Here is a 12,018-nt window from a genome sequence, read left to right on the forward strand (position 1 = left end):
CACCATTTTCCTAGTTTAAATTACACTGTCAAATCTTTCAAATTTGGATGTCAGGCCCTTTAATAGGGAGATCTCCGAGGCTGACATACACCATGTGACCATGTCTATTCATGTGCTACAGTGGCCGACCCATGGCTGGAACCACGGACCGCATCCAGAAGCTTCGGAAGGAGTATTACCAGGCTCGGAGAGAAGGGTTCCTTTTGTATGAAGATGAAAACACAAGAGCACGGCCATCTGACCATGACCTCCGCTGGGTAAGCCCATGTCTGATTCCAATCATAAATTCCTCTCTCCCAAAATAATTCGGAGCAGAAGTACACAGTCAGGTCAAGAAAGTTCTGTGCATATTGGGTTACACTCAGGTTTCTTGAGTTTTATAGATATGAACACTACCCAGACCACAGCCATCTTCTCCCACAGAAGTTGTTTATATAAATCAAACCACACAGCTGTGCTTGCTCATTCTCTGTGCTCTCTCATTTACTTCCTGTTGGGTATCTCACTGGTCTGGGCCAAGCAGATGTCAGCTACTTTAAAGAGGACGAAGAATGTTTGTGCACCTTAATCTGTCCTCCTCTTAGACCTTAAATATTAGGCCCAGCATTAATAGACCTGGCAATATAAGATGTCTCTTCTTTAGAAAGTGGTAAATAGAAATAAATTTCAGAGGACTATTGTCAAAGATATCAATTGTTTGTATATGAGATCTGGGCAATTCATGTTCCCCAAATCTTACTAGTATAATAGAATGGAGTGCCTTGAGATAAGGGAAGTTTTTGTATGAGGATTCACTGTGCTAATTCATTCAGCATTAAAGGAACAGAAAAGAATAATGTCAGCACTAGAGGGATACTCTGATTTCTCTGGGTAGCACAATTTTTCCCCTGCCTTTTAAGTCTACCTATAAAATGTACTTAACTCATGAGCACCCACAAAATTGCCCAGAGAGAGGACTTAGCATTAGATGATAAGAAAATGTCAGCTACAGTGCTTGACTTACACCTAGTACTCAATACATAGTACTAAGTATTGGTTCTTGACACTGTTAGCTGGAACAGAGCTGAGTGTGGCCACTGTAACATCCATCCTATGTGTCCTTTTGGATGATTGGTGCCATCTCCCTGTAAAAACAAGCATATTACAGAAGAGTCTCCTGCTCGTGTTTCACTCATTTCTGTTCACAAGGTCAAGGAATGGAGAATGGACCGAATTCTCCTAATTTTCACATCTCTACCTATGAGATCACAAATGATGTGTGGACTGAACTTTAGTTTCAGCATCTCCACTGCTGTGCAGAACAATGGCAACTCCCCAGGCCAGGAGAGTCCCTGTCATAGAATGGAGTTTTAAACACCAGTGGAGCCAGGGAAGGTACACACGTATGTAATTCCAGTTCTGAGGAGCCAGAGTAGGAGGATCACAAGTTCAAGGCCAGCCTCATCTACATGCTAAGACTGAAGCAACCTGACTGTATGAGATCCAGACTCCAAAACAGAACAAAACAGATAAACAAAACTGTTATTAGACGCGTTCTCACGACCGGCCAGGAAGAACACCACAGACCAGAATCTTCTGCGGCAAAGCTTTATTCTTACATCTTCAGGAAAAGAGAGCAAGAAGCAAGAGAGAGGGAAAAGCAAGAGAGCGAAAAAGCAAGAGAGAGAGCGAGAGACAAGAGAGAGAAGCAAGAGAGCGAAGCAAGAGAGCGAAGCAAGAGAGAGCGAAAAGCAAAAACCCCGTCCCTCTTAAGGAGCATTCTCCTTCGCCTCGGACGTGTCACTCCCTGATTGGCTGCAGCCCATCGGCCGAGTTGACGTCACGGGGAAGGCAGAGCACAAGTAGTCATAAGATACCCTTGGCACATGCGCAGATTATTTGTTTACCACTTAGAACACAGCTGTCAGCGCCATCTTGTAACGGCGAATGTGGGGGCGGCTCCCAACATCTCCCCCTTTTTCTTTTAATAAGAGCAAATAGGCCACCCATATTAATGAGAGTGGAGATAGAGGTCAAATCCCCAGTGTGTAGGTAAAGGAGCCATGTACAGGATTAGCTCTTAGGCTTACAGGCTTTTTCCCAGAGCAACCCTGACCTGCTCCCGTGTCGTTTTGCCTGGGGGAAGGGAACTAGGACACTGAACCTTCATGAAAGATGACATGTCTCCCTAGAATAGGCTCATATATGCCGCAGAGCCTTTCCATTGCAGTGCTTAGCCTTGCAACTCTCTCGGGCTGCTGAAGCACACTCACTCTATCTCGTGCAATGAGACTAGCCTCGTGAGATATAAGAGCTGAGTGGCCAGCGACCTATTGCCTAAGCATAGATATATCAGGGGAAGCTCCATGTTCTAGTCCTGCAAGCGCCTGGGCAATAACCACCTTGTCTCTCCTAGTTTAGGCCTTAAGCTTACAGACCAATCAAAGAAGCAACACTAATCCACAGCAAAGTGTATCTCCAAATAATATTAATCCCACCCATTTTTTAAAGAAAGAAAATGCTGAGGAGATCCAATTGGGTAATCCTTTGGTCAGGGACAGGTCCAAGCGCGTGGAGTTGACCTGAATGATGGCAAGCCTCGAAGGGTCTGTTCAAATTCAGCCATCCAATTCTGTAACATATACTGAAAAAGACTTTTTGACAAATTAGCTGCCCTAGTAAATTTAACATACTGAATGGAAATAACACACAATCCCGGAAACTTTTGTTCACATCCCTGCTGAGTTATTTGTCATAATACATCTAGTTGTATCTGGACAAGATCTATGAGTTGATTAACCAGCATGAGACCTCTCTGTATCTTGACATTAGCTGAGGCCTGTTCATCTATGACTGTAGTCACTGAGGCTGACAAAGTGTTAATGGTGTCAGTCATCTGGACCTGTCCAGACAGAGCCAAGGCTGTCTGAATTAAGGCCAAACCCAGTTCCTAGTTAGTGGTAAAAAAGCAGGAGAATACTTGAGCATTATACATCACCGTCATTGGGAGTGGAAATGTCGACATTATCCCCCAACGCTGCTCTCTCTTTATTATTGACGCCCTGGACATCACCAAGACGAGGGACATTAGTATTCCCTTGGTCAGTCTGGATTTTTCGGGTGAGTCTTTCTGGTACCCAAAATGGGTTGTCTTCATTCTGTGGGAAAACACAGATAGCTCCCCTGGATCTTATCAAGATAGGATCCGGGCCATACCATTTATTATCAAGGACATTTTTCCATTTAACCATCTCATTGGGCCTATCTGGCTCTGAACAATGACGTTCAGCCGCAGTATGGCCATGAGCATCAATATTTAAAAAATTGAGTGTAAAGAGTGCCAAAGACACCGACACTCTTGGTGCTCGGGGTACAGTCTCCTCAAAAGTTCCCCTCTTCTGTTTTATAAGATAGGTTTTGAGGGTGCGATGCGCACGCTCAACAATACCCTGTCCTTGAGGGTTGTATGGAAGTCCAGTCAGGTGGGTTACGTCCATCTGACGGCAGAACTGTTGGAATTTTTGAGACGTATAAGCTGGTCCATTATCAGTCTTAAGGAGTTTGGGTTTCCCCCAAGCACTCCATGCCTCAAGACAATGTTGAATCACATGTGAGGCTTTTTCTCCAGTTAACGGAGAAGCAAACATGATGCCAGAACATGTGTCAATGGACACATGGAGATATTGAAGTTTTCCAAAGGAAGAAACATGTGTAACATCCATTTGCCAGACCTGTAGAGGTCGAATACCGCGTGGGTTAATTCCCACATGAGGAACTGGCAAGAACTCACAGCAGCTTTGACATTGAGTAACAATGTCACGGGCTTCTTTTCTTGTCAAGGAGAAACGACTGCGTAATGTTTCAGCCGTCACATGAAAATTGTTATGAAAATTTCTTGCAGCCTCTACCGGGGATGATAGGGCAGCAGCCACCACTTTAGTGGCCTTATCTGCCAAATCATTTCCCAGAGCCATGGGGCCAGGTAGGCCTGAATGGGCTCTAACATGAGTAATATAAACAGGAGATCTTCTAGATAACAAAACTAATTGTATCTGCTGAAAAATATTGGCAACTCTACTGGAAGGCTTAATCACTCCAGCCACTTCTAAAAGATTTACTGCATTAACCACATAATAGGAATCTGACACAATATTAAGGGGTTTTAAAAAGGTTTTTAAAACTTCTAAGACCACTAAACATTCTACCACTTGAGGTGAATTTTCATTATATTGTTTGGATACCACTTTACCATTAGCCACATAGGCACCTATGCCAGTTTTTGATCCATCAGTATATACCACAATCCCATTTTTAAGTGGGTTTCTTACTGTTATTTGTGGAAACACAACAGATTGATTTTGGGCAAACTGTAAGATTGGATGTTTTGGATAATGGTTATCTATTTTTCCTGAAAAGGAGGTAACTAAAACTGCCCAATCATTAGATGCGGCTGCCAAGGTTTGAACCTGTGCAGCGGTATAAGGTACAATTAAAAGATATGGACTTTGCCCAAAGTGGGTGATTGCTGCTTTTAGGCCTTTAAGGGCAAGCTGTGCAATTGCATCAGGATACCAATCTATTATTTTAGCTGGGGATACGTTTGGATGGATCCACAACAATGGCCCATTCTGCCACAAAACTGCAGTTGGTAATTGTGCTGTCTTAAAGACACACAAACTGAAAGGCTGCGAATCCTCAATACGTTGTAATTGTGCATTCTGTAAGGCTTTTTCCACTTTTTGTAAGGCCTGGTTAGCAGCTAGAGTAAGAGTCCTAGGGGAGGAGATATGAGGATCTCCTTCTAAAATACTAAACAAAGGCCTTAATTCAGCAGAAGGAATCTTTAAAAAGGGTCTGAGCCAATTAATATCTCCCAACAGCTTTTGAAAATCATTTAAGGTATGGAGGTGATCTCTTCTTATCTCTACCTTTTGGGGCACAATCTTATCTGGGGACACCACAGAGCCCAAGAATTGTCCTGTATCAGAAATTTGGACCTTTTCTGTGGCTATCTGTAGACCCCACTGACTTAAAGTTTTAAGTAGAAAAGGATATGCCTTTTGTAGCATGGTAAGGTCTTTATGGCACAGGAGGATGTCATCCATGTAAAGGAGCAAAATTAAAGAGGGGAACTGTTTCCTCACTGGCAAAAGAGCTTCTTGCACATAAAGTTGGCACATTGTAGGACTATTGGACATTCCCTGTGGTAAGACCTTCCATTGATACCTCTTATCAGGTTCCATGTGATTAATAGAGGGGATGGTAAAGGCAAATCTGGGCCTATCTCTTGGACACAAAGGTATAGAAAAGAAACAATCTTTAATATCTATAATAATTAAATTCCAGCCACGTGGTAAGGCGGAAAGTACAGGGAGACCCCTCTGTACTGGGCCAAATAAGTTCATTTGCTCATTAATGGCTCTGAGGTCATGGAGCAGTCTCCACTTTCCTGACTTTTTCTTAATTACAAAAATTGGAGTATTCCAAGGTGAGGTAGAGGGTTCAATATGGCCTAGTTTTAATTGTTCCTCTACCAGTTGAATCACAGCTTCTAGTTTTTCAGAGGATAGGTGCCATTGAGGAACCCACACTGGGTCCCCTGTTTTCCATGGTATGGGTCGTGCTGCCCCAATGGCCGCTATGGAAAACCCAGACCCTGTCTGTCTTGGTTTCCATTAGGTGAGATGGGCTCTATCCTTCCCTGTTCTTGATGTCCTAACCCTTTTCCTTCTTTATAACCCATCTTTGCCATGATATTTTTTGCTTTAGCTGAATACCCTCCTGATGGGGCGTTTTCATTGGACAAAATAAGGCCCAAATGCTGCATAATATCCCTTCCCCAGAGGTTAACCGGGAGTGGGAGCACATAAGGTATGAATTTCCCTTGCTGCCCTTCAGAGGATTCCCACGTCAAGGCAACGGAGCTTATAGTGGGACATGATTGATATCCTAGGCCCTGTAATGAATGAGATGACTCTGTGGTGGGCCATGCTTTGGGCCACCAATGTGTAGAGATTATACTTTTATCTGCTCCGGTATCAAGGATGCCTTCAAACTCTTTTCCATTAATCTTAAGGCGGAGCTTAGGTCTATCATTTAAAGATACAACCAAATAGGCAGAATCATTTCCTGAGGAGCCCATTTTCTTTATCTCAGGTCCTGCAGATTTCTCCCTGGTATTATCAGGGAGGAGCAGCAGCTGAGCTATCCTATCTCCTTTACTAATAGAAAAAACGCCTTTAGGGCTTGAGCACAGGACCTGTATTTCAGGGGAATGTTGACAATCCATAACTCCAGGGTGGACTACTAAGCCCTGCAAGGTGAGTGAACCTCGGCCGAGAATAAGGCCCATGGTTCCCGGGGGCAAGGATGGTATAGGCTCCACCGGCACCGGCTGAATACTCATTTGAGGCATTAATAGGAAGTCGGAGGCGGCACGCAGGTCCACCCTTGTGGGTCTTCCTGGGTCGCCTCTCTGACTGCTTCCTGGGTCCTGACAAACCGGTTCCCATATCTTTGAGGGCCCTGGGACCGAGGGCCCGATGACCCGTTTTTTGGCACATCAGTTGATTGACTATCAGGTGGGGGAAGAATTCTGCCCTTTATATCCCTCACAGAGCGACACTGGTCAGCTCTATGATAACCCTTGCCACACTTAGAGCAAAGAGTGAGAGTCCCTCCCTGTTTATCTGGAGCTCTGCAATCTTTCTTAAAATGCCCAGGCTTTCCGCAGTTAAAACATGTCCTCTGATCATTTCTGCCCATGGAGCGGTTTTGGGATTGAAGGATGGCAGCCGCTAAACCTGCATTGCTGAGGGGTCCCCCAAGCTCTCGACAGACCCTGAGCCAGTCTTGTAAGCCTTTGTTCTTTCTTGGGGCTATGGCCGCTCGGCACTCCTTTGTGGCTTGCTCGTAGATTAGCTGTTCTATGAGAGGCGCAGCTTGCTCTGACTCTCCAAAAATACGCTCTGCTGCCTCTGTCATTCTGGCCACAAAATCTGAGAAGGATTCCTGAGGTCCCTGGATTATTTTTGTTAACTGACCAGTGGTTTCACCTGCTCGAGAGAGCGCCTTCCAGGCCCTAATAGCCGTGGAAGAAATCTGGGCATAAGCTCCCCAATGGTAGTTTGTCTGATCAGCAGAATAAGCTCCCTGACCCGTTAACAAGTCAAAAGTCCAATCTCTCTGCTCTGGAGTCAAAGCAGCTGCGTTTGCTCGGGCCTGCGCCTGTGCAGCTTCGTGCCAAAGCGCTTTCCATTCCATATATTTGCCCATACTAGGGAGAGCGGCTTTTACAACCGTCTGCCAATCGGCAGGAGTTAGTGCCATGCCAGCGAGCCTGTCTAACTGCGCCAAGGTAAAATTAGCATTGGTTCCGTATTTACGAACCGACTCGGCAATTTCCTTAATCTGTACGTATTCTACCGGAGCGTGGACACGCCCACCCTCGGCTCCTTCAAAGACTGGAAATGCCTGTTCTATTTTCCTTTGTTCCTCTCGGGGAATGAATGAGTCTGCGCACTGCCTCTCTGCGCATTGCTGACGCACTACGGGCTGACGCACTACGCAGGGCGGGGACTCCGCATAGGGCGGGAGTGCACCTGGTAGCCGATTGCCCTGAGGCCAATTAGCAAACTGGCCTTCGCCAGCCGCTTTTGGCTTTTTTCTTGACCGATTAGCTGGCTGGTAATGGGCTGCTTCTTCCTCCCAGTCTGTTTCCTCAGAGGAGGATTCTTCATCTGCTTCAGAGCTACTAAGAGCTGGCTTCCTGAGCTCATCTAGTGACGAGTATCTCCTAGAGACCTCCGCTAATCGATCTTTTTTCTTCTCCCTTTTTCCTCTTTTTCTTCTAATCTCTCTCCAGGTATTCCTACCTAACCTTAACTTTTCCTCGGGTTCAAGACCCTTGGAAAGGCCTGTATACTTATTTTGTGAACCATATTTTCTCTTTGTTCCTACTCTTTCTTCCCGCTTTACTTCTGATAGCTTGTCCTGAATTTCCTCTAGAATTTTCAGCCCTATCTTAATCACTTGATAGCATGTGAAAAAGAACAAAAGGGCTCCTAACACCAGAAAAAATTCAAGGCCAAACATACTCACTGGTACTCTCGTTCCCCAGCTGAAAAGTTCTGAATTCATACAGTTGAATCCTTCTTAACAGTCTGCTTTACGGGAACCTTTATCACCGTCGTTCCCCAGCTGATGAGTTCTGAATTCGGCAGTTGAATCCTTCTCAACAGTCTGTGTTACGGGAACCTTATAACCTTGATTCGCAGTTCTGGTTCTGGAATGAAGTATCCCTCCTGCGCCAGTCCGGAGTTTTTTCTCGTCCCGGATTTTCTCGTCCCGGAATTCGGCACCAATTGTTATTAGACGCGTTCTCACGACCGGCCAGGAAGAACACCACAGACCAGAATCTTCTGCGGCAAAGCTTTATTCTTACATCTTCAGGAAAAGAGAGCAAGAAGCAAGAGAGAGGGAAAAGCAAGAGAGCGAAAAAGCAAGAGAGAGAGCGAGAGACAAGAGAGAGAAGCAAGAGAGCGAAGCAAGAGAGCGAAGCAAGAGAGAGCGAAAAGCAAAAACCCCGTCCCTCTTAAGGAGCATTCTCCTTCGCCTCGGACGTGTCACTCCCTGATTGGCTGCAGCCCATCGGCCGAGTTGACGTCACGGGGAAGGCAGAGCACAAGTAGTCATAAGATACCCTTGGCACATGCGCAGATTATTTGTTTACCACTTAGAACACAGCTGTCAGCGCCATCTTGTAACGGCGAATGTGGGGGCGGCTCCCAACACAAAACTCCAAACCAATTAAATGTATAAATAAATATTAGCAGAAGTACATTGTGCATATTGGTGATCCAAACCAGTGATGTCAGCCTGTTTGGAGAAAGGCGTGCCAAGACTTTGCAACCAAACCAGTAACGAGTTCCGTGTTATACAAGTATTAGAATTAAACAGAATGATATTTACAGTCATGGGATAATGTCTCTTAGATTATCAATAGTAGAAAAGAACAATTTCTAGGGAATAGCAAATGCAGTAATCATTCACCCTGCCTCACACTCGGTCCCGATTGATTTACTGCCTTAAGCGAGAGATGTGAGGTTCTCTAGACGAGGCTCAGTTCCTGCGTTCCCTTAACAAGAACCCGTGATAAAGTGATTGCCGCAATCCCGAGAACTGAACACCATAGCCCGTGCTCTGACAAGTGTTGTTCAATTCCTATGAGCACAATAAGAAAGTAATTTCTGAATGACTACCCCTTGTTATTGCGACCTTATTTAAAGATTTCTTTACTTTGCACTGAAAGAATGGAGACGCTAAGCCTGTGAAGCTCCCCAAACCTGATTTGGGGGTTGGCCCTTTGGGAGCACCCTTTTCTAATGGTTCTCTTTACACCAAACAAACTTGTAACCAAACAGTTTAGTGATTGAAGTAGTATCTATTTTAATTTGTGTTTCCCATGCTCTGGTGTATTGAGCTTTGCCAAATGTGACTGATTTTATGTTTCCCAGACAATTTGAGTCTAAGGCATCCCAGAGGGATGCTGGGAACTGCAGTGTCATAAAAGACAAGTGTTCTCTGTGATCTGTGATCGCCTGAGATACTCCAAACTGGGGATTAGAATCTCAGCATCCTTTCCACTCCTTTCCCTATGCCAAAGAAAAACACTGGTACCTTTTGTCTAGGGGAGGCCTGAGAAATTACACCTTTGTCTTGCTCCATTTGGAGAGATCTAGGAGAGAAAGCTTAGGGAGTTAGCATTTCATTTCTCTCTCTCAGCCAGACACGACAAAGCATCTTTCATGAGACTGTGGTGTCTAGCTAGATTATTCTGGTCCTCGGCACCACAGGAGTCCTTGTTAAAGTCAAATCAAGGACTGGGAGGCAAAGCCACCCCTGATAACTTATACTTCTCCGGGGAGTCAACAAGCATTCTGAGATTCAGACTTGATCATGGAAATCAAGTGTTGGTTCCTTCCACTTCCAGGAATATCTAAGAAGGCCACATTTGCTTACAAAACCATCATCATCATGATCATCAGAAATATTTCACAGACTTAGAGCTGCCCCAGTATACTAACACACTCAGGTAAAGAGGCCTAAAGAGTGTCCTCCAAAATCATCCTATTCCAGAAAACTTCTGATCTGCCAAGGGAAAATTAAGACGATAAATTACCCTGCAACTCTCATCCTCCCTTGCTGTCCTCAGGACCACTCTGCAAAACCTGCAGATGTTCAAGTCCCTTATTTAAAATGCTGCAGATTTATATAGAACCTGCAGGCTTTCTCCTACATACTTTGGAGAATCTCCACACTATTGATAATACCTAATGTAATGTCAGCGTTACCTAGATAGTTTTTAATCTCTATAATTTCAAGAATAGTGATAAGAAATGATATATACATATATGCGTGTGTGTTCTGTAATATGCACTGTGTGTATACTTACCTATCTGTGTGCTCATGTTTGTGGGTACACAAGTGTACAGGCACATATACACATGTGTGTGCATATGTATGGAGTCCAGACATGAATCTCCAGGATCTGTCCATCTTTGTTTTGTTTTGGAGGGTAGGGTCTCCCACTGATCTTGGATCACTTCAACTAGGATGGCTGAATAACAAACTCTAAGGATTTCCACAGTCTCCATCTGCCCAGTGCCGTGATTCTAAGCATTTTCCACCATCCATCCCTGGCTCTTTTTGTAATGAAGGTTCTAGAAATAGAACCTGGGTTTTCATGCTCGCAAAGCAAGCCCTTTACTAACAGCTATCTCCATAGCTATCCAGATGCATTAGCATGCCTCCGCAATGGCTCCCGGACGCTATCACTACAGATGCTGTCCAGCTGTGCCCTCAAGCTTGATTAAAAGTAGGCCAGAGAACAAGAAAATGTACTCACAGAAGCCTTTAAACCCAAAATGATGAAAACGTTTGCTGAAAAGATTACTAAATGAATATCTGAAAGTGGTTTTATCAATGGAACTGACGACTGTTTATTTTCCTTTGGTACTATATACACGCAGTGGCCTGCTTCTAAGACAGCTCTCACAATTTCTTCTTTTTGCATGACTTTTCCATTTTCTCTATCTCCTGCTCAATTTTAATAAATATTTATTTCCTCAATATCAGTTCCAATAAATATTCATTTGCTCAGTCTCAGTGGAGGCCAATCACTGGCAGCAAAAATGTGGCATTGTATCTAATATAGAGGGACTCACTATCTAAGCCAGTACTCCATAGGACAATAGTGCATGTGGGCAGAGCTGTAAGCCGCTCCTGTCTGGACTCAGAGGGGGCAACTTAATGTATTGGGTCTGTAGTCAGTTGCAGACAAGGTGCTCTGGGAGCTATTTAGGCAATTTGGGGCTTGCCTCAGCCAACATATTTTATTATTCTTTTCTCATGTCAGTGTTATATATTTTTTTTCTTCTCTAAGCCAAAATAATAATAGTAATAATAACCTGCCTGATTTATTCACTTCATATGTTTTACAACAAGCGAACACATAAAGATTGTAAGGTTTGTAAATATGGGCCAGAGAGCTGAGAAGTCATTTCCATCAGCCTTCTTTGTAGCTGTTTTCTCATCCAGGCTCTGAAAAGCTAGAAAGAATTGGTCTAGAGAATTTCAATGACTCCCTGTGAAATGGCCTGGTGGGTTTTTATAGGCCCAATTAAGTAAGCAAGATATGCTAGCTGTAGAGTGTTAACATTTGCCAAAAGAAAACATGATACCTGCTATCTGCTGGTATTTTTTTATTTTCTGTAAAACTTGTTAAGACTGTCACTGTCCTCTGGCAACAGGCTGCCTTTTTTATTAGCAGATAAAGATTATCTGCTTATTTAATAGCAGCAGGAATACCCTGTAAGTAATTCCGGAAATAGGGTGGCTCTCAAGTTTTCTGCAACTGTCCCTGCCTCTATTGTTGCCTTCTTCATGAGCTGTATAATGTGTGTTATTATTACTCTCCCTCCCTTTTGAAATTCTGGGCTAAACAAGAATGTTTACCTATGAGAGAGTTTGTAGACTCCA

General features: G+C 44.1%; 1 protein-coding gene across 3 annotated transcripts in view; it reads left to right on the forward strand.

The window, feature by feature from the left end:
* Pard3b (par-3 family cell polarity regulator beta) overlaps positions 1 to 12,018 on the forward strand; it is a 1,003,618-nt gene that overhangs the window by 893,857 nt on the left and 97,743 nt on the right. For all 3 annotated transcript variants that reach the window (XM_006496298.3, NM_001081050.2, XM_006496299.4), the window contains one exon: positions 122 to 257. In XM_006496298.3, coding sequence (XP_006496361.1) covers positions 122 to 257 — 136 coding nt within the window. The remainder of the gene's footprint in view (positions 1 to 121; positions 258 to 12,018) is intronic.

This window comes from Mus musculus, chromosome 1 (assembly GCF_000001635.26).
Source record: "Mus musculus strain C57BL/6J chromosome 1, GRCm38.p6 C57BL/6J".
NCBI lineage: Eukaryota > Metazoa > Chordata > Mammalia > Rodentia > Muridae > Mus > Mus musculus.